Genomic DNA, 23,465 nt, shown 5'->3' with positions numbered 1-23,465 from the left:
ATATATATTAATTAAATAAGCAAAATCGGTTTCGTGATTGAACACATCATTTTCTTACTTGAGATTGCAATTTTGTTGAGGGATCTTTTACTATTAGTTGAATAGTGGAGGATCTAGTTATGAAGTTGATGTTCTTTTCCTTCTCTGCTGGTATTTTCTTATTTGCTTTCAATCTATGTATGACATGGCTATTCTCTTTTGATTTGGTATTGTAGCTGCTTGTTTCAGTTTATTTTCAACTAATGTTGCATCAAAATAGTTAAATAAGTCAAGGCGAATGACCCACTCCATCTTTTCCCCTTTGTGAAGGCTGAGTTCTGATTTGATGTACCAATTTCTGTTATTTATTTTGTGGAATAAAGCCTTAGTTTAATCTTTTGCATGAATGGATCACAGAGAATAAACTACCTTCGGGGATAATTTCTTTTATGTTTATTGTATCATCAAATATGTATGGCAGTATAGGTGTGTCCAGATGGCTTTTCAACTATTATGTTTGTGAAGCAAAAATACAAAATTTATTCGGTTGTGTAACTCACACCATTCAGTAACAATGACAAATTAAAATGATAGATTCATCTCAGATGACAATGGCATACAATTAGCTTGAACGTAGATTTAGGACTCATTTCTTTACACTTTAATCAAAGTTTTAATATTAATCATTCAATCCGTTTTGTTTTAGGTCTGAATTTTAATAGTTCAGATCTTAATCATCAAGTGTTTTTTCTTTAATGTTTCAACTACTCAATGGATCTGAATAGATCCGAATGATTAAGATTTGGAGCAAAATCTTACTATCATTAAGACGTCTATCTAAAGATTTTTACAAAATTGTGATTCACCATTTTCATTAACTCCTTCACCGTTACCACCATTGTTCACCATTATCAACTACCATTATTGCTGCCCACCATTGTCGACTATGTGCCACCACCAACCATCCTCGAGCACAACCATCACTAGTGTCGATCACTATAATTAGTTGTTATTGCCACAGACCATCATTTATAATCATCACTAACTACCATTACTACCACAACCTTTTGTTACCATATTATATATCGCTAACGGCTAACCATTGCCATTAGCTATCACTACCATCTGCCACCACTATCAACCGCCATCGCCATCACCATCACCATCACCATTAGCTACTACCCGCACCCTGCCTATATTAGTTGACATTATCCCAATTGACATCCATGACTATGATTGCTAGCATTCACAACCATGAACCGTCATATAATATTTATAGAAATATAGTTCAGATTCATTTTGAATTTTATATTTATTAATTTTAAAATAACAGCACACTTTAAATACTAAGGTGTTAAAAACAATCTTAATTATCCAATTTACCAATTTCAAAAAAAAAAAAACCAATCTTAATTATTTAGTAGTTAGATCATAAGACATCATCTTAATGTTTAAATGTCTTTTTTTGATTTAGGCATCTAAATCTTAATGCACATTTTAATATGTAGTTGGTAATGGAGATTAAAACATGTTAAATAATTCTACTTTCTCATGTCTTAATTACCATTCTCGTTGAACAATAATGTTGTTGCACAAAGTGATGTTATGATGCAAGGTAAGGGGTTATATTTCTTTCTGGGTGAAACAAAGTGAGCATGAAGTAATCGAAGATACGCTTTACTTCTTTGAATCTGTTCATTAGTTATTTTAAACAATGAAAGAAAAAGGAGCACTAGGACTTTTTTTGTTATCTGCGCTTCACTTCCTCTTCTCTTTGGTTTGCGATGATTCTTCTTTTACTAATTCTACTTTACAAAGTCTTTGGATTTACTTTTTTCTTCTCCTAGAGTTTAGTCCTTGTTGTCATCAAATCCTTTTCTCTTCTTGTTTATTCTCTTATTCTTGAGAGATATTGATCATTATTTGGGAAGTTATTGACATTTTCTACTGGAACTGATTATCAGTTTAGTTATCATGACAATTATATATGAAAGATGATATTACAAATTAAAATACATTTTATGTTTGATTAATTGAAACTAAAACTTAGTAGTGGGCTTCAAATTCTTTGGACATGCCAAAATTATAGTCTAATTATTTTTAATTTGAGTTGTCGGATAGTTTTCATTATTGAATTCCAGAAATCTTTATTGCAAACTTCTTGTTATAAGTCATAATTCTCATATTTTGGTAATTGTTGATTTTTTTTTCTTACACTATTTGTTGTGAAGAGCGATTTGCTCCTTTTTTGTGCAGGTGCCAATTTCTTTTTTACTCTTTGCTTTTAAATTTTTTATTGGTAATGAAGAAGTCTTTAAGAGAAATGAAAGTTGTCAAACCATTTCCCATGTGCATCCCAAAGGCTTTTGTTCAATGCCAAATGCAACTTAACATGAGCACACATTACTAGCTAGAGAGTTCGTTGATGCACAAAGGGGTCGTTTGGTGTGAGGGATAAGAAAGTCTTGGGATAAAAAAATAGTCCTGAGATAAAATTTTATAGTCTTGTTTGATTGCCATGGTTGGGATAACTTATCCTACCATTTATACCATAGTAATGGGATGTTATCCCATATACATGGTGGAATAAGATAAACCAAGATTATTAATCCTAGGATAACTTATTCCCACCCAAATGACCCCTAAGTGCGCCAGTGTTATCAAAGGCGAAAAGCACAAAAAAGCTCTTAAGGTTCGTGAGGGCTTTTAGTGCAAAGCGCAAATAAAGCGTGGGCTTTAATGAAAAAAGGAGCAAAGGGAGAAAAGAATACAAATATATATGTTTAGTCCAAGGCTAATAATTATGAACATGAATGACAAATATATGACAAAAGAAATTGAAAAAAATTATGATAAAGTGAAATATCAATTATTTAGTATCTCTTCTTCATACGAGGCTCATTGGCAAGGAAACGTTTGCCTTAAACCTTGATGACGACACTGAAGCGCACATAAAGCGAGGGGAAGCGCTCAACACGTTTTGAGCCTCGCTTCAAGGCGCCTTTGAAAACACTGATGGGCACACAGTACTAGTTAGAGAGTTAGTTGATGCACTAAGTTTGATATTTAAGTAGAGAAGAGTAAGGCTCTGTTTCGATGATTGTTATATTTTGTTTCATAATGTATCGTATTAGTATCATATTCTTGTTCGGGTGAAATACATGGTTTGGATAGATAATATTGTTTTCCATCATCACATAATGTCACATAGTAGCAATTTGAAAGATAATTCTACAAGACAAGTGGGGTACATGGTAGATCTACTATTAAAAGGTAGACTAAAAGATAAAATATGATTGTTAATTATTAATAAGTAAAGGAAAAATGTAGATACGATCACAACACGTTGGTTGTTACAGAAAATGGGACTTTTTGTCGTTACTTAATGATGAATTTAACGTTAGACACATTAAAATTTAAGTAACAATCAAAGTAAATATTGTATTTAAGCTAACAACACAATACAATAGCTAACGACCATCCAAACAAAGTTGTAAAAGGGCAAACACATTATTTTCCAAGTTTTGAAACTAAACCATGTTTACGAATATAAAAAGAATCATTTCTCATGTGATGTGGAAATTTTTGCTAGCAAAGCTTTGGAAGATATAGATATCCATTAGGTTGTCTTTTTTAACTTAGGGTGGAAGGAAACCATTTCTACAGAAGTAAGGCATAAAATCTTTGGAATTGGATATTTTGTACAGGAAAAGTTAAGGAAGCATGGCATAAAAGGACGACACGAGATTTTACTTGTGTGTGATTGGCAAGGACATGCTTTAGGGAGAAAGTAGAAAAAGTCTTGGATAAGCATGCTTCTTTTTGTCATGTGGATAACATGGTTGGAATGAACTTGAAAGTGCTTCTATTGAAGGGAGGAAAATGTTTTGATTGTTTAAAAAAGGTGTATTCAAAATTAAAAGATACGGTCTAATGCATTTTTTGATTTTGGAACTGATGTATTTTTGAATTTCATAGATTCTACAGAGGTTTCATGAATCTATATCCAGCCTCTTTATGTAATGCTACAGTACCTTGATTCTGCCTGATAGCTTATTTTTATGATAATTTTTTAATTGGGCAAAAGAATGAGATTATACTAGTGCAATATGAGATAGAGACTTACTGGTTCGCAGTGGGTGAGCAATTTTACAGTGGAGAATTTGAGAAAATGACGGATTGTGTATACCAGCTGGTGCTCATATGCAAATGTTCAGGTGAAGATGTGTGACCTTCTCCATGATTGTTAGAGGCCACTCGCTTGTTGTGCGATTTTGAGATGGTTCGGGTTGTAATGGACAATGTTAGGCACAATGAAGGAGTCACTCTCCATGTGGAAATTTAGAAAAAGAGAAGTTGAAGAGTTTGGAATGTTGCAACTTTAGCATTCACGTGGATGACGTGGAGAGAAAGAATAAGCGAGCTTTTGATAGGTATTAAAATGACGGTATATTTGAGAAAGAATTTTCGTGCCCAGTGTTATCAAAGGCGAAAAGCGCAAAAAAGCTCCAAGGCCCGTGTGGGCTTTAAGTGCAAATAAAGTGTGAGATTTAATGAAAGAAGACGCAAAGGGAGAAAAGATACAAATATATATGTTTAGTTAAAGACTAATAATTATAAGAATGAATGACAAATATATGTCCAAAGAAATTGAAAAAAAATTACAATGAAGTGAAATATCAATTATCTAGTATCACTTCTTCATACGAGGCTCATTGGCAAGGAAACGTTTGCCTCAGAACCTTGATGACGACACTGAAACACACATAAAGCGAGGGAAAGTGCTCAACACGTTTTGAGCCTCGCTTCAGGGCTTTAGCGCGCTTAAAGCGCGCCTTTGATAGCACTATTCATGCCTAGTTTCTCCGGGGTTCTCATGAGGTTCATTTGTTAGAAGATTAGATGTTGTCCCTAAAGTGTCATATATTATGTTGTAGCTTTTCTATGTTTTGGTGTGATGTTGCTTGTTCGTATACTACAGATTTTTCTGTTATTAATTAAGTACTTACCTTAGAAAAAATAAAGATCTAGATTGAAAACTATTCAGGAAATTGAAATGACTCATCATATTAATCTAAATATCATCTTGGTAAAGAAACACCAAAACCCACAAAAAGATGTTGGTAGAAGGAGAAAAGATGTACATGTCAGAGGGCCTGTGCAGGATTATATGAAATAGAGAAGATGACATCATTTAGATGAGCGACAGCTCTCTTTAATTTTGCAATGGATAGTCTTTTTTAGCTTAGCTCATAGCAATGTAAATATATATACATATGGTGGCTGGCACAAGAGAATTACTTGAAGGGGTGATTTTTACTTGATATCCAAAGGTCCCAATGCTGACATACATGTGAGAGTCGTGTAATAAAACTTCTAAAGAAAATTGAACTTGGACCTAACCTGAAATAGCGCATGAGCTAAGGACTGCCCTTATTTGTGATAGGGATATTACTGTCTGTTATGCTCTGCTTGATCTTCTTATATCATCAACAGCAATTGTGCATGAGATGTCTATAAAAAATTGCTCCCCTCAATTGCTCTGAGGATATTGATATGCATTTAAGCCATGTAAAACTTTTGCAGGGTGCTGGTAAATCAGCTGTACTGAACAGTCTAATTGGCCATCCTGCTTTGGTATGTTTTTTCTCTCCATGGAATTAAATGTTACTTTCTACATCTCATTTTGTCTTGTTAACTCTCAATCCCAAGTTTCAGAATCGAAGTCCCTTTGATGTCTAATATGATCCTTATAATCACAGCCAACAGGTGAAGGCGGTGCCACTCGTGCCCCCATATGCATTGATCTAAAACGAGATAGTTCGTTGAGCAGTAAATCGATCATTTTGCAGATTGACAGTAAATCACAGCCAGTGTCTGCAAGTAAGCTTCTTAATTAGCTAATGGGTTTATCAGGAATGGTATGACATAAGCGAGGAGCTTACCCTTGGAGCAAGTGAATGAAAATCTACCAGTTCTTATGTCCTTGAATGAAATTAACATTTTTCTGTTTCATCTGCACAGGTGCTCTTCGACATTCTTTACAGGATAGACTAAGTAAAATTTCAAGCAAGAGTCGTGATGAAATATATTTGAAGCTAAGAACAAGCACGGGTGAGCATGCAAGACTGTTTTATCTGCAAATGATATAGTTACGTCATGATTTTGTATGCTGTGAACATCACCTTATTTATTTGTTTATCCGGGGTCTTCTTTCTTGGATTAGGGATTATAGGAAATTTCAACTATTTTTTTGCATTGGTGGAAGATTAAGACAAATAGGAAATTAATAATCTTGATGCACAAAAACATGCTTATTTATCAAAATAGCATTTAGAACATGCTAATGATACCCAGCTGCTGCCCCGGAGGTGCAGTTATACAAAAATAAGGTCGTTCATTTTGAACTGAACTATTAATTAGCCTCTCAACTTCCTGTACATTTCATTATTACACCAAAAAGCTAAAAGTGGTACATTTATATTTTAAACTACAAATGGTTCTCTTTTTGCCTTCAAGTATCCATCCACCAAAGAATCCCTGTACGGTGTTTCAAAGTGTAATGGTAGTTATTTGGAGCACTGACCTTTTCCAACTCGGCAGCAGTTCTTTTGAAGTTTGGCATGGACCATTTTTCTTCCAAATAACTTTAAAATAAGCACCAAGCTGAGCTGTAAATTTGCAGTTTGTTAACAAGTTACTTGCATCCTCATAGCCTTCTTCATAGAGGATACACCTGTCACAGATTATCATTCCTCTTCTTTGTAAATTGTGTTAGTTGTCTCTATTTGTCTTTTGTTAACTTCCTGCCTGGAGATGTGTTCTAAATTGGATCAACTGTCATTTTGCTAGTGTTTCATGTGACTTTTTCTTCTCCCTTTCTTTCCGTGGCTGTGTTCCTGGCTTTTGTTTGATCTACTTTTTCGTTTACTGCATACAGCTCCACCATTGAAGCTGGTTGATTTGCCTGGCGTTGACAAGTCAAATCTTGATGATTCAATGGTGAGAATCTATGTAAATATCATGGCCAAATTTGTCAGATAGCTTAGACTTCGTGTTTACTGAGATTCCTTTCTGAACAGACTCAATATGTTGAGCACAATGACGCCATATTGCTGGTCGTAATTTCTGCTGCTCAGGCTCCTGAAGTTGCTTCATGTAAAGCTATCAGAATTGCGAAGGAGTATGATAGTGAATGTAGGTCTATCTATTCCAGATTGATTTGTGTCTTTCAGAAATAATAGACTAAATGGATATTGTATATTTGTAGCTGCTCATCCATTTTCTTTGCACCGTCTGTTTCATATGTGAAACTTTCACATGTTTGATTTATTTCTGTGCCACTAGGTACTAGAACCGTCGGTGTGATTAGCAAGATAGATCAAGCAGCTTCAGAGCCGAAAGTGCTTGCGGCTGTTCAAGCCCTTTTGTCAAACCAAGGACCACGAGGCACAGCTGATATCCCGTGGGTTGCCTTGATTGGTCAATCTGTTTCTATAGCTTCTGCCCAGTCTGGAAGTGTTGGATCTGATAACTCGTTGGAGACTGCATGGCGAGCTGAGAGTGAAAGCTTAAAATCAATATTGACTGGAGCTCCTCAAAGTAAGCTTGGTAGGTTAGCTTTAATCGAGACCCTTGCTCACCAGATACGCAGTAGAATGAAAGTCAGACTTCCGAATTTGCTTTCCGGGTAATCTCACCTGCTTGAATATTTCTACTGATAGTTTGTATGAAATTCTAACAATCCATTTCATTGTTTTTATTGGTCAGCATAAGCAGTTGGTGTTAGTCTATTTGTTTTAGATGCTAATGGAGAAGTGCTTGAAAAGTTAAATGAGCCACTTAATTTTTGCACAATCAGAAGATGAGGAGATAGGGAGGATATGATAGTAGCATAGAGGTCCGATTATTCAGACAATAAGATAGGTTCTTTTACGCAAGATCCGGATAATTTACATCGTGAAATTAAAAGGAAAATCATCAGTGATCCGGATAATCAAGTTCTTTGTTATTTCCTGTCTTCCTACTAATAATTGATATCATTGGTGATGCGATGTTCTTTCTGACCTAATCTAGACTACTAGTAAGTTACAAGAATCTTTTAAATATTTTAGTCATACTATCAAAGTTAATGGATCCCTTTCTTTTGCAATTCTTGAAAGAGTCTCCATGGCTGAATCGGGGGATCAAAGATCGTAAGACTTTCCTTAGATGATGTGCTTTTTCCGCAATTGACTGTAGAGGGAACCTTCATTTTTTCTTCTCGCGATTCCTCCATCCATAGAATGTCTTTGTTAATCAAATTCTCTCCCGAGTCTGGAAACATGTTAAGTGTTTTTTTTATCGTTACGCTTACTTATGTCATCTAATGACCCTTCTTTTTCCTTGATTGATTGATTGGTGTGCCATCTGTTGACTGATTCTTGGGATTATTCTACTACAGGCTTCAGGGGAAGTCTCAAGTTGTACAAGATGAGTTGGTCAGGCTTGGGGAGCAAATGGTTCATAGTGCTGAAGGTACCAAAGCCTTAGCACTTGAGCTTTGCCGTGAATTTGAGGATAAGTTTCTGTTGCATATCACTGGCGGCGAGGTGGGTTAAATATAATAGAGCTCTTTATTATATTCATATTCACTCTTTGCAATGGCGAATTCTTAATATTTTGATACTATTTTTGGATTGTAGATTCTGGTTGTTTTCCATTTACTCCTTTGTTTCAATTTTTGTCTTACTTTCCTTTTCAGTTTATTTCTAAAAAAATACCACTTCCTATTTTTAACAACTCTTTAACTTATACACCCCACATAGCATGTTTAAGACTAAAAGATTCAAAGGGCATTTTGGTACGTTACACATCTCTATCTTTTTTTTTTTTGATAATTGTGATGTCCATGCCAGCGTATGCACACCCCAACTAGTTCCATGGGCTACTGCTACCTCCCACCAACACATGTACCAAGTAATTTTGTAATATACAAAGAAAGCAGTTGGAAAACTAACGACAAAATCAATTTTAAAAATCAAAGTATAATATTCAGTTTTCTCCTCGAGATATTTTCTTCTTTAAAACCAAAACTCTTTCTGCTAAAAGTTTTCCATTTTTTACAATTCCTATCATAAAATTGTCTCTTCATTAAAAAGAAACCCAACAGTCAGCAATAGAAGGGTTAATGTTGTACCTTTCTCACTTTCCTCCAATATTCGCCCCCAAAGTTACAGTCCTTTTCATTCTTCTTTTGTCCCTCAACTTTCTAAAACACACATAATCATTGCCTTCTGAAACTGAAATACAAAGATCACTTTATTTAAATGCTTTACAAGTTTGACTCTACAGTATAACTCAATTAGTGTCTTTAAAGGGAAGGAACATGGTAGGGTGTAATGTTGAGTGGTATTCATTTATCTCTCAAAACTATAAAACAAAATAAAGATTGTGTTCTAAAAATAGAATTGAAAGGGCTTTCTGATCATGAACAAACAAATTACAAAAATTAAACAGAGAAGCAAGGGTGCATATGCAGAACATTGATAAGCACACAAATTCAACTTGGTGCATATGCAGAACATTGAAATAAAATCAAGACTGAGTTTCTAAAACAAAATTAATAAGCCTTTGTGATCCTAAGCACAGACCCAACGAAACAGATAGAACACAATACAAAAATTTAAATAAAACAGCAGCAGTGGCTATGCTAGAACCGAGATAAGCACACAAATTCAACTTAGAGGTTGTTTGGATTGGCTTATTTTAAGTGCTTTGGGCTTGTAAGCTCTTTTTTAATTTTTGTGGTGTTTGTGAAAGATAAGAAAAATGCTTTTAAGCACTTATGTTGAGGTAGAAGAAGTACAATAATAAGCTAGAAGCTAAAAGTTTGTTATGACCTACTTATGACTTTAAGCTTTTAGCTTATAAGCTATTTTTTAAAAGCCAATCTAAGCACCCTCTATATACAAATGAAAATATTGGAAAAAAATCAACACTTAGTATAAAAAACAGAAATAAAAGGCCTTTCTGATCTCTAAACACAGGGGACACATCCGCAAAATAGATACCACAAAATACAACAAAATTAAGCACACAACAAACAAGACATTTATATAAAAAAAAAATGAAGTGGCAGCTATCATACAACCAACAAAATCAAAATTGAATTTTTAAAACAGAATTAGAAGGCGTTTTAGATCCTAATATAGTCCCTATAAACATGTGGCAGAAATATATAGAACCTTCAATCGAAAAATATCTCCAGAAAATTCTCAATTCTGCAGCAAACTTTGAAAAAAAAATCGAAGAATTCCCAAAATAGGAATGAAAACTAAAGTTCCACAACAAATGAAAGAGAAAATAAGCCATTTGATCTTAGTTCTTAACTTGAGAAGATAATCCATGGAAGGATTAATCCCAAGTAAAATCAACTGTTTCATGATGTATAATGTTCAAACTTATCTCGGCAAACACCAAAAAGAAAGTGGACTGGATAGAAACCTCCACAGTGGTCACTGCAACAGAGTTGGAGAGAGTGGGTAAAAATAAGCTAAAATCTATTGAATTATCAAGTTGTACAAATCTATTAACAATGAACTGATTATCCCAAGATACCCACAAAACCTGAAATCTTTATTTTATTGTGAATATATATACACACACTCACAGAGACTCGCACATACATACAGTGTATGTAGTAAAGTTTCAAAAAATTTTCTTATGTGGGTTTTGGTGACATCAAAAGATTTTCTTACGTGGGTTTTGGTGACAACCTTGGAGAAAGAAAAAGAAGAACCCGTTGTTGTAGAAGAGAAACTTCTATTTCTCCAATTTCTTTTGTGAACTATTTCTCTAATGGAGATTTGCTTACTGTAGAGAAACTATTATGTGGAACTGTTTGTTGTGGGCTTCTGGCACTATAAGGACCACTTTTAATATATGGTTAATTTTTCAGTTAATTTTAAATTGGAAGGTGGTTTTTGTCCTAATAATATGTGGCATTTTTCTAAGATGCCACTTGGCTTAAGGAGAGGGCCTTTTCCTCTCCTTTTAATTATATAGAGATGAGCATTTTGAGGAATGCGGGATTATCCATATAGATTTGCCTTTTAGATAGAGGAAAGTTTCTTTTCTAGTAATGGTGTCAAATGTTCATGCTCTAGTTATGATTCTTTACATGTATGGTTTGATTTCTGTTTTCCAATTTGTCCTTTAGTTCAGTTATTTTCTTAATTCTTAAAGGCCTAAATCAATCTCTGCTTCTTACACTGTAGCTCATCCTATGTTTTCTATGTCAGCATTATGTTTCATATATGGACTTTTTTTGATGCATATCTTGAATGATATTACCCATACACCGCACAAATTACACTGTACGGTGTCTTTTTTACTAGTCAAAACCCAAAGAGAAGGAAATTTTTGGCATATTATTGAAGCACATCTGATATGTAGTTGGGGTTCTTAAATTCTTCATCATGCACTCAAATTTTAAAGATGTTTCATTTCTTTCAGGGTGATGGATGGAAGGTGGTTGCAAGTTTTGAGGGGAACTTCCCGAATAGGATAAAGCAGCTCCCCTTAGATAGACATTTTGACATAAATAATGTCAAGCGGGTATTTGGTTTCTACCAATAGTTTCCAAAAATGTGCCGTTTCACCTGTACCACTGACTGCAGTTTGTTCTTTGTTGTTTCATAATTGTTTTTGCTTGCTGCCAGATTGTGTTAGAAGCTGATGGTTATCAACCCTACCTAATTTCTCCTGAGAAGGGGTTGAGGTCTTTGATAAAAGGTGTTTTGGAGCAGGCAAAAGAACCTTCACGTCTTTGTGTTGATGAGGTAAATGCCCTTCTGATTGTTTCAGCTCTTGGTTTTGGTTAGTCTTCTTTTTGTTCATTGTTCTTCATGTGTCTTTCTGTTACTCCCTGAATTTGCTTCAATGCATTGGCATAGTGTTCCAATAAATTAACCTCGGATTCACATCACCTTCATTATTGTACTTGTTCAAGTGTTTAAAATACAAAAGTTGGTGTCAATTTGAGATACTGTTTCAACTCAAAATATTAGACTTGAAGCCTGTTTACAATTCTCCATACAGTGTATCTCATTCTCTTTAGTATAATCACGTGCATTTGGTTGGTCTTTCCCAGTTTGTTGTAGTTAATCCTTAGTTTAGTAATCTATGTAGATTAACACAGTTTACATGTACTGTTAATGGATGGGTACAAATACATGGAATTTTCAGAAGTTAGCAGAAGATGACACCATTAGTACATGATTTAGTCATGACTGTTATATGCATGTATGTTTGTATGTATGTCTGTCTCTGTGTGTGTGTGTTTGTGTGGGGATTATATGCATAATGAAGTTTAGTGTAAATTTTAACACGCTTAAACTTTATATAAATTATCTCATTAGTCATAAAGAAGATCGTCAAGAAGGGCAAAAAATACAAAAAAGGCACCATGATTGCACAACGTAAAAGAGTGATTATGCAGTATGGCAGATTCTCAAAGCACATAGTTTTACCCTGAAATGGTGGAACCTTCTTCTTTTATTTTGGTTTGTCCTTTGTTTTACGATGTACTTGAGAGCTTGTAATGTTAATTGTATAATTTATTGTTATTAGATGAAAGCACCCAAGGGTGTGACCTAGTGGTCAATGAATGAGTTAAGAACCATGAGGTCTCAATTTTAAATCTCAGCAGAAACGAAGAACTGTAGGTGATTTCTCCCATATGTCTTGACATTGGTGTTCAGGTTTATACCTATTGCTGGTAGTTGGTGGCAGGTATCTCGTAGAATTACTCAAGGTGCATAAAAGCTAACCTGGATATCACAATTATCAATAAGATTTTGTTATTAGATGAAGTAACGGTCTTTACCCCTTAGAACTGTGTTGTTCTTCCAAACTATGCATCTTCTTGATGCTGTTTAATGAAAAATACCTTTCATTAGAAAACAAAAAACTATGTTGTGCTTCCATAATTGTCGAAGTAGAAAAACACCATATGGTTTGTACAACCTAAAACAATAGTGAACTACTACTGACTAATATCTCAATCTCATACTACTTGTGGTGGGCCCTTCAAAACTATATTATTGCTTCTAAAATATTGGAAGTTGATTATGTCATCTGTTTCAAAAAAATAATAATATTGGAAGTGGGCACGCACATGATGCTCTTTTTTTTCAATTGGAGGATTGTCTTTCCAGTGTCACGGATGCAAATGTTGAATATTTTTGACAGTGTTAGATTATTAATATTATTAAAAAAAAAAGAATTGGTACACAGGCTGATGGTGTCAGACTAGTAATTAACAACTATCATCTGATGGTCAGTGTTGGTGTAACAAGATCCTACCATGTATTTGGTAGTTGTGCATTGTGTATGATAACTTTGATCACTCATGTCTCTAGAGCATCCAAATGCAACGGCAACCGAGCACCATTTACCATCATGTTAAAAGATTCATCTGTATTATGTATTAATTTTCTATCTATTTTATATAGGGAAAAGAGTCTAAAAAATACTCCAACTCCAACTTTGGCTGAAATTGTTATTACGATATCAAACTTTCTGGAGGACATTTTATCCCCTGCACTATTTAATAGTGTATTTTAAAGGTGTATATATGTGTCCACGTGGACACATTACTATTTATAATTATGCAATATCTTTTATGTCAACGTGGGCACATATATACTTTAAAATACACTATTAAATAGTGCAGGGGTAAAAGGTCCTTTCCAAAGTTTAGTATCGTTACAACAATTTCGGTCAAAGTTTCAATATATTTCAGACCTTTTTCTCTATTATATATGTATATTTTATTAAGTAGATTGTAGATTTCAATGTATATCTATCAAATTGTGGTTTCATGTACTAATTATAGGGGAGACTTTGAAGGGGTAAAATACACTTTGTATATCTGAGGATTAGCCTCTTGATCCTGGTGTACCTAACGGTCCCTAGTTGTATAGATGTTTGACTGCCTTTCATAGAGAATAAGAAATCTATGTGCGCTGTCTACCTTTTGTATACTGCTTGTATGTGGGAGCATTTCTCCAAATCTATATAATTATTTCTCACAAAGCTTTTTTGGTTTTTGTAAATTGTTGCACTTGTCTTGAGTGCCATTTCTGCTAACTATCTGCATTTAGCTATCTCAAAAGGAAAAAGAAAAAAAAAAAGAAAATCAAAGAAGCAAGAGTAAACTAGGTTCTTATATTGGATATTTTTCTTGTCTATCCGAGGTGCTTCTACAAGCTCTGCAGTTATGTTCTAATTCTTACCTCTATATGTGAATCTTTAAATAGGTGCATCGTGTACTTGTTGATATTGTCTCCTCTGCTGCAAATGCCACACCTGGACTTGGACGATATCCTCCTTTCAAGAGAGAGGTAATGATGTCTAGCAGCTCAGATTCACCTCTGTAGTTAATATGGACACATACACACTAATGTTTGTGGTTTTACTTTTCATGGAATATTTGCTCGGTATACTAGGTTGTCGCAATTGCTTCCGATGCATTGGATGGATTTAAAACTGATGCCAAGAAAATGGTAGTTGCCCTTGTTGACATGGAGCGAGCTTTTGTCCCCCCTCAACACTTTATCCGCTTGGTGCAGAGGAGGTATGTCTGGCGATTGTATCTTCGTTTCTAGAAGTTATCCCTATCAAATACTTTTATAGCATGTCTACAATTAGTCTTTTTTGATTTTTATCATCTCGATCCCTGTAATCTTGGCTTCTTGGTAATCAATGCCAGAGTTTATGATAGAATATGAGACTGACTGCACTGTTGACATATGATGTTCTAATATCAGGAAAATTGATTGCAATAACCAGGAAATATAATATTTTATGCTAGAAATGCACTTTTGGTTTGTCACTATATTTTTACATAGTATAGCTAATAGAGTTGGAATGCTTAGATAATTAGAAATTTGAATATTTTTATGTCATTGGTGGATACATGTTATTTTTGTTCTTGTTCTGTTCAGTTTCATCACCTTTTTGGTTCTCAGTTATTTGATGTAATTGACACTGCACTTTACTTGCCATCTTTTTAAGAGTTATTGTTTCATGCGAATCAAAGCTTGAATCTCATGGCTGAGATAATTGTTTGTACTGATCTATGATGACAAATGTAAAGAGGAGACATTAGGACGCATATCCTTCTTTCTCTTCTGGCAAAAAGATCATCTTTTTTTTTTTTGCTTTTACTCCCAATCAGTCACATATACCAATCTCCAGATGTGCAAATTGCAAAACATGTAGGTTAAGTTCTTTGTAGCTACTAATGACCTTTATTTGACAATTGATTAAAAAATCCGGTTCTTATATTACCAAATCCTGTTGCACAAATTATAATGCATGCTCTATATGTGTGCCGAAAAACTGACGAGGAGGTACAGTTAAATCATTATTTGATTTGTTTGGTTGCATCTTTACTGATTATTTGAGGCCAATCTTTTCATGCCACTGTGTTTTCCTGTAGGACCAGTTGCTTTTCTTTTCTTTGGTTCTTTTAGTTAGCCACTATAACAGATAACATTGAAGAAATAAAGATGGTTGCTTTCATTATTCTCTCCTAAAAGTATCTTTTTGATTTCATGAATTGCTGGTTTTGGTGGTATTTGCTAGTGATAACTATAGAACATACACATATTTTACAAAGTTAACCACAGTCACTATGTCCATATGCGACTGGCTCTTTTCCAGAATGGACAGACAGAGACGTGAGGATGAGCTAAAAAATCGGGGTTCTAAGAAGGCACATGAAGCAGAGCAATCAATATTGAATAGGGTAATCATTATTCTTTTTTCTCGAATTATCTGAGATTATTGTTTCGTTGAACTCAGTCTTGCAACAAATTGCCTTGGGAACTTACCTATTTATTTTTTGTATTAGTTTGTGTTCTCTCTATGCTTTTCTATGTTCTGTAATATTTACTTAAGCTTATTTGTTATCTTCTCTGTACTGTCTTTTAAGTGTTCTTAATTATTAACTCAGGCAACCAGTCCTCAAACTGGAAGCCAGCAAGTTGGAGGAAACTTGAAATCTATGAAAGAGAAACCAAGTCAGCTGGACAAGGATGCATCCGAAGGCTCAGCTTTGAAGACTGCAGGGCCTGAGGGAGAGATAACAGCAGGTATCCATCCATCTCTTTCTGTTTATATCTTGTGTTAGGTATTTTTGTGTTCCCTTCTAAAAATACAGTTGTCATTAGTATGAATTGCCTAACTTGGGGTGTGCGACTTCTCGATGTCAGCATGTGGAGTCTAACATGTATATTCAGCAATTGAAGGTTAATGTTTGTGCATTCTGTTCTTCCTGAATTGTTGTTTGACTAGCTGCCAAGGTCAAAGGTGGATTTAATTCTTTGTTCTCCCAATTGAATTTTTGAACGTGTAACATTTGTTCTTTGATAGTTTCATAATGGTTTTGATGCCATCCGAAGCAGTAATATTTAGTCATCTTGAAAAGATAGTGGTTAATTGATCCTGAACTGTTTTCTTAATACATCTAGTTTATTACTGTTATTTATCATAGCTTTTGCAACTGCCAGGATTCTTATTGAAGAAAAGTGCCAAAACAAATGGGTGGAGCAAGCGATGGTTTGTTTTGAACGAGAAAACTGGAAAGGTCAGTTGGTGACATGCTCATAACTTTTACATTATAGAGATAAATTGGCCTTTTACTACCAACTCGATGTAATCTATCAACCTTCAAAAATGATGTGATAAGACCACTGAAGACTTCATAATATTTACATCTTTGATTTTCTTCTTTTACAATAACTATTGTAACCTGAAATTCAGGAATATTTTTTTTGATGCATTAACTTTGTCAGTGTAGTCTTTCCTTTTTGAATGGTTCAGTCATTGAAGAAAATTTAAACGAGTTAAGTTATGTGGGAACTATACATAAACCTTTGGTGAAGTTCCTCTAATCAGATGTCCTTTTTTCAGCTTGGATACACGAAGAAACAAGAGGAACGCCATTTTCGTGGTGTCATAACATTGGAGGTATTTTATATCTATCTTAAATTTAAGTATATCTTTCAGTTTTTCTTAAATGCAAATTGTTTTAATTGATTGTCAGAAAGGGTAGAACCATACAAAATGATCAGAAATACATGCACAAAATTATGGAGAGTTAAGGTTATAGTGTATACTGGCTGAATACGTATCCAGCCTTTTAAAACATGTTATGTTTTTTCATTTAGACACCTAGGCTAAGGATAGTACCTATTGAATGCCTAGGCTTACTGAAAATGTGTCTACTAAACACTTAAATGATAAGTCTCTCACAATAATAAAGTGCGTTCTCTCGTATGATAATAAGAATCAATCAGTACGTGACATGTGGAAATTTTAAAAAGGTCATCTTCTACATATATCTTTTTCGCAGAATCTCTCCCACACTCCATCCCACCTCACCCCTCCCGAGATCACTGGAAACCTCGCTGGTGATGATCTCTTTCTCATCTCCCAATATCTGTTTCCTTTCGTTACTGTCTTTCTTTAAATGTTTTCTCCATTGGCTCCATAAAAAATGTGACCTTCAAAATATCAGTCTTGATTCTTCCCATAGAAAGGAGTTGATGCTTACTCTAGGATTCAGTAAAAGGTGATTTCCTCAGCTGCACAGAATGCCTTGAACTCTAATTTGTCATACTCTCCTCCGTTATCAGACCTAAGGCATTTGACTTTCAAACCCGTCTGATTCTCAACTTCAGCTTTCCATTTCGTGAAAGTTGCAAACACATCTGACTTATGCTTCAAGAAGTAAACCCATACCTTCCTGCTGGAATCATCAATGAAGGTAACATAGAATCTGGATCCTCCAAGTGATGATACTGGAGATGGTCCCCAAACATCTGTATGGACCATTTCCAACCGCACTTTCTTTGGCTCTCTAGGAGTCTTTGTGAAACTTACTCTTTTCTGTTTGCCCATAATACAGCTCTCGCAAAGACCCATATCAACAGACTTCAGACCCTCTAATGCTCCTTTTGCAACCAACATCTTCATTCCTTTAGCACTCATGTGTCCCAAGTCTGTTGTGCCACAGACATGAACTAGAAGCACCTTCAGCAACAGCGGCCATGTTAATACACCCTGCAGTGGTGTACAAGGTTCCAGATTTGGTGCCACGAGCTACTACCATAGCACCTTTTACAATCTTCCACGAACCTTTCTCAAACTCTGCTGCATATCCCGTGCTAACCAACTGACCAACAGAGATCAGATTTTTCTTGAGCCTAGGAATATATCTGACATCCTCCAATGTCCACTGGTTTCCCGAGGTGGTTTTTACGCAAACATCCCCTTTCCTTAAATCTCTAAGGCTTTATTGTCAGCAAGATATACCTTTCCAAAATTTCCAGATTTGAAATTTTGGAACAACTCCTTGCTTGGAGACGAATGGAAAGATGCACCAGAATCCAAAATCCATGATTCAACCGGGCTGTTCAAACTAAGGATTAGAGCATCCCAATGTCTTCTGCTGAATTTACAGAATCATTGTCATCTCCAAATTTCTGATTCTGTTTCTTCATTGGCTTTGTACAGCTCGTCCGAAAGTGCCCTTTTTCTCCACAGTTCCAACAAGTCACGTTTGATTTGCTCGGGGATTTTCCTCGATTCTTTGATTTTGATCGACCATGTTGATTTAGGCGTTTCGTCTTACTTCTCCCCCTTCGGTCAACGCTGAGAGCACTGCCCGATGAATCTCCCACTTCTCGTTTGGGAATACTTTCGCTAAGAAGAACATCACAGATTTCATCAAACTTCAGTTTCTCAGATCCACGGGAACTGCTAATCGCAGCAACAACAGTATCCCAAGACTCGGGCAGAGATGACATCAAAATCAACGCCTTAATTTCATCTTTGAAATTAATATCCACTGAATCGAGTTGACTCACAATCATATTGAACTCGTTTATATGATCAGAAACGGATCCATTCTCAAACATCTGTAAATTGAACAATCTACGCATCAAATATACCTTGTTCATCGCCGATGGTTTTTCATACATGTTTGACAGTGCCTTCAACAAATCGGACGTAGCTTCTCCTTCACGATGTTGAACGCCACATTTTTTGACAAAGTCAACCGGATCAACCCTAGAGTCTGGCGATCCTTGAGTTTTCACTTCTCCTCCATCATGGATTTCGGCTTCACCCCGGTCAGAGTCTGGCGATCCTTGAGTTTTCACTTCTCCTCCATCATGGATTTCGGCTTCACCCCGATCAACGGTTCGTGAAGATCTTTTTGGTACAGATAATCTTCGATCTGCATCTTCCAGAAACTGAAATCGGATCCATCAAACTTCTCGATCCCAAGCTTCGAACTATCCATCTTCAGTGATCGTGTTGAATCTCCTTAGCTCTGATACCAGTTGTTAGGATCGAATCTACACACACACTTGATGAATAAAGAACACAAGAACTTTAGAGAGAAAGAGATGAGAGATCTAGAGAGAGAAAGAGAGAAACCAATATTTCGTGGTAACACCCCGTGAGTAAATTTCCACGGCGGTGGGGTATATATATATTAATAAATCAGAGTATTTTGGTTACAGAGAATAAATAGTAAAGCCTAAAATTTAGGAGGGCTGCCCCGAACCCCTCCACAACCTAACACCTAGTAGTATCATTTGTAGAAGTATTTGGGTTTGTATAGTCATGTGTTCTTAACACTTGCGTTGTTTTTGCAAAAGGCAAAATATATTGAATCCCTATTTACATTTACATGGCCATGTGATCCACAGGAATGTATTCTTGAAGAAATTGCTGATGAAGAAGAAGCTCCTGCACCTACCAAAAGTTCGAAGGACAGAAAGGCAAATGGGCCTGATGTTGCAAAAACACCCAATCTTGTATTTAAGATAACAAGTCGCGTTCCATATAAAACTGTTTTAAAGGGTACACTATACACCTCCGGAACCGTTTGCTTCTTATGGTTTGTTTTTTATTTATGCTCAGAAGAAAATATATAATTTGTTGCAGCACACAGCGCTGTTGTCTTGAAGGCTGAGAGTGTGGCAGATAAGACAGAGTGGTTAAACAAATTGCGAATTGTCATCAGCTCTAAAGGCGGTCAAGTAAAGGGTGAATCTGCCCCACCTATCCGGCAAAGTCTTTCAGATGGATCTCTTGTAAGCAACTATTCGTTGATTTAACCTATTCTGCAAATTTAGGTTTCCCCAATAAGTGCTCTTGTTCAGCAAAAAATAAGTTCTTATTTAACTTTTTTGTTTGTGATCTTCAGTTTTGTATTTGTTCTCTTTCTGATAGTTGTATTTCGAGTTGCCCGTTGTGGTTTTCTTAAGCATGTGAGCTAATTCCCTGACCACTTGTTGTTTATTAATTCTGCTGCATGTTTTAGGAAACAATGACTAGAAGACCGGCGGATCCTGAAGAAGAACTTCGATGGATGGCTCAGGAAGTGCGTGGTTATGTTGAAGCTGTTCTTAACAGTCTTGCAGCCAATGTGCCCAAAGTAGGTCTCCAGTTTGCATGTTGTGTGCACCTTACTTTGTTCTTTTTGCGTAAAGCCATCTCACATGGTGCATTGTTGATTTCGTTTTAGGCAGTTGTTCTCTGCCAAGTAGAGAAGGCAAAAGAAGACATGCTTACTAAACTGTATAGTTCTATCAGGTAAGCAGTTCAACTTTCTCTTGCGGATTCTATGTCTCAACATCTTTTATCTGCAGTGGCATGTTGCATTTGTTTGTGTTGACAGAAAGGTGCAGTTGTGAATAATCCTAGGGTTATGACCATTCTATGCTTGTCAAAAAAGAGTTATGGCCATTTTCCAAAGGACCACTTGCAACTCTATTTTCTCTTCCACTATTTGAGCGGCCATCTTCCTAAAATGATTATCTATCTTAGAAAGTGAAATATATGTGCTTTCATGTACATGAGTTATGTTGAACCTATTTCTTACTTCACTACTAGCTTCTCATTTGTTATTTGTTGGAGACAGCTTAGAGTCCTCTTCGTAACAAATTGATAGAATGAAATATAGACATTCAATTTGGGCCGAAAGAGGAGTAGTTGTGTCCAGTGTTGTGAAAGGCGCTCGCCTTTCGCCTTTGGCGATAAGGCGAGGCGAGGCACTATCGCCTATTTGCCTCGAGGCGAAGCGAGTTGAAAATGGCGCTCTTTGGCGACTTTCTGCGACAAGGCTGGTGCCACCTTTTTATTTTTTTATTTTTTAAAGGTCTGATTTATAATTAAAGCCAAAATTAGGGTTTTTTGGGAACATTCCACATTTGCGATTGCCTCCTCTTCTCCTCAGTTGCGAACCCTTCGTGTTTGCCTCCTTTTTGCAAACACTGACTTCGCGACCTCCTTCTTCAAATGAATTCGCGACCTTCTTCAACTGACTTCACGACCTTCTTCTTCAACTGACTTCGCGGCTACTGCTCCTTCGCCGCTTCATGACTGTTGACATGTACGTTTCTTCTTCTTCAGTTCTTCTCTTCTTCTCTTCTAATTCTTCTCTTATTTTCTTCTTCTTCTTCACTTCTCTGTTTTTCACGCACTACTGTGCACTGTTTTCAGTGTGGTAGGAAATAGGGTTGTTCACTTACTCGTTGTTTTGTTCACTATTAGTTTTTAAATTTAAATATTTGTTAATATATATTATTGCTATTAAGATTTTGGATATTTATATGTGCAATTAAAAATTTTAATTTTTGGTATTAATTGGCGTCTTAATTCAAAATGGCGAGCGCGTCGCCTCGTGGCGAGGCAGCCCTTGTCGCCTCTCGCCGTCCAAAAAACTGGTTGTGTCATGGAAACTTGCAGTTACTGCAAGAAACTGTGTTGAAACCGTCATCCTTGGAGATAGTTTTTGTTTATTTTTTTTTGGGCTTAGTAAATTGGATATTTCATTTTTCTTGGTATTCTTCTGGGTTTGATGAGTTGATATTGTTTGACTTGTTGGATTTTAGCGCCCAAAGTACTGCAAAGATTGAAGAGCTGCTCCAGGAAGACCAGAATGTAAAACGCAGGAGAGAGCGCATACAAAAACAATCTTCTCTTCTTTCTAAACTTACTAGACAACTCAGTATCCATGACAATAGAGCAGCAGCTGCTGCCATCTACGCTAATGGTGAAGCAGGTAATCATCATTCCTTATAGGTGGTTCATTTTACTTGTCCGAGGACAATTCAAGTCCTCCAAGTTTATTTGCTCAATTACTTTGGTTGTATTTAATTGAAAATGTTGGTTATCTGTTATTAAGATGCAACAGACTTCCCGTATACCCTTGCCAGCACTATGCTTAAAGTTTTTCCACAATTGCTGTTAGTCCTTACCTAATATTGTCCTGGCCTAGCTTTGTGTCTCCCTAGTCTGGATTCTTTTGTACTAAAACTGCAATCCAGGACCTTTTGGAGCCATGATTTGGGGTAAATTGATGCAATGGTTAATAATAGCACCTCTTTTTATCAAAAAAAACCTCACAAATAAAATAAAATAAAATACCACCTCTGTAAAAACACCTCAAGAATACCATCTCTTTTTTTGCCGTCCCATCCCCTGCACCAGGATGCCATACCAGTATGCATTCTTTTTGATTAGTGATTGTTGTCTTTTTGATGTGTTTTTGATTTTGCTTGTACATTTCAATTCATGCTCTGCAGAAAGTAGTCCAACAGCATCAAGCCCGTCATCTGGTGATGATTGGAGGTCTGCATTTGATGCTGCTGCAAATGGCTCTTCTAGTCATTCTAGGTATGGATCAAGTGGCAGTAGTCGCCGTTACAATGAACCTGCTGAAAATGGTGATACAAATTCACGCTCTAGTTCTGCTAGCCGTCGCACCCCTAACAGGTTGCCACCTGGCCCACCAGCTTCTGGATCCGGTTATAGATCTTAAAATTAGGTAATTTTGAAACGATTGATCCATATATTCTTGTTTGGGGTTTTCTTCTTGCTTTTCCCAGTGAGCCCTTTTCAATATTGAGTATGTTGTACTAGTATTTTAGAATTGGTATACTGCATCTTTGTAGATAGATATTTTAATTAAATGTTACCCTCCCCGCATTTTTGTCTCGGTTGCTGGAGTTTGAATTGTACCAACAATGATTCCATTGATAATTGTCCCTTCATCAGAGTCATTTCTTCTGTAATTCAAATGTATTGGCTGCTACAGTATGTATCCTTAATAGTTATATAAAATGTATTTTGCTTTGTTTTTGTGCCATTTAACGACATAAAAATCTTTTGATTCACGTGCCAATATTTTACATCAACTTCAATTACTTCGTTAGTCTCAAATTTTCTTATAATTATTTCTTTGACCTTTTCTAACCGCACTTGAGACTCGAAATCAAACATTTGTAAAGGTGGTATTCAGATTATTCATAAAAGAAACTTTAAGAGGTTACAAGCAAAACTAGATAGAACTTTGAAAAGGGGTCGTCAGGCTACCAGTTACTTTGCTATGCACTAAGAATTGCTTACTCGTAGTACAT

At 35.8% G+C, this 23,465-nt stretch overlaps 1 protein-coding gene across 1 annotated transcript in view; it reads left to right on the top strand.

The window, feature by feature from the left end:
• LOC107004547 (dynamin-2A-like) overlaps window positions 1-23,191 on the top strand; it is a 24,517-nt gene extending 1,326 nt beyond the window's left edge. The window contains exons 2-22 of the mRNA XM_015202779.2: window positions 5,566-5,616; window positions 5,742-5,862; window positions 6,004-6,093; window positions 6,920-6,981; window positions 7,062-7,176; window positions 7,327-7,669; window positions 8,423-8,570; window positions 11,476-11,577; window positions 11,682-11,801; window positions 14,283-14,366; window positions 14,472-14,599; window positions 15,691-15,775; window positions 15,983-16,121; window positions 16,539-16,615; window positions 16,942-16,998; window positions 19,749-19,902; window positions 19,987-20,135; window positions 20,366-20,479; window positions 20,570-20,637; window positions 21,939-22,108; window positions 22,632-23,191. Of these exons, the coding sequence (XP_015058265.1) occupies window positions 5,566-5,616; window positions 5,742-5,862; window positions 6,004-6,093; window positions 6,920-6,981; window positions 7,062-7,176; window positions 7,327-7,669; window positions 8,423-8,570; window positions 11,476-11,577; window positions 11,682-11,801; window positions 14,283-14,366; window positions 14,472-14,599; window positions 15,691-15,775; window positions 15,983-16,121; window positions 16,539-16,615; window positions 16,942-16,998; window positions 19,749-19,902; window positions 19,987-20,135; window positions 20,366-20,479; window positions 20,570-20,637; window positions 21,939-22,108; window positions 22,632-22,867 (2,613 nt within the window). The 3' untranslated portion in view covers window positions 22,868-23,191. The remainder of the gene's footprint in view (window positions 1-5,565; window positions 5,617-5,741; window positions 5,863-6,003; window positions 6,094-6,919; window positions 6,982-7,061; window positions 7,177-7,326; window positions 7,670-8,422; window positions 8,571-11,475; window positions 11,578-11,681; window positions 11,802-14,282; window positions 14,367-14,471; window positions 14,600-15,690; window positions 15,776-15,982; window positions 16,122-16,538; window positions 16,616-16,941; window positions 16,999-19,748; window positions 19,903-19,986; window positions 20,136-20,365; window positions 20,480-20,569; window positions 20,638-21,938; window positions 22,109-22,631) is intronic.
• The last annotated feature ends 274 nt before the right edge of the window (window positions 23,192-23,465 follow it).

Source organism: Solanum pennellii, chromosome 11, assembly GCF_001406875.1.
Source record: "Solanum pennellii chromosome 11, SPENNV200".
In the NCBI taxonomy this organism is placed as follows: Eukaryota; Viridiplantae; Streptophyta; class Magnoliopsida; order Solanales; family Solanaceae; genus Solanum; species Solanum pennellii.
Note: the sequence above shows the minus strand (reverse complement) of the source record. Positions and strands in the feature narration are given on the sequence as shown.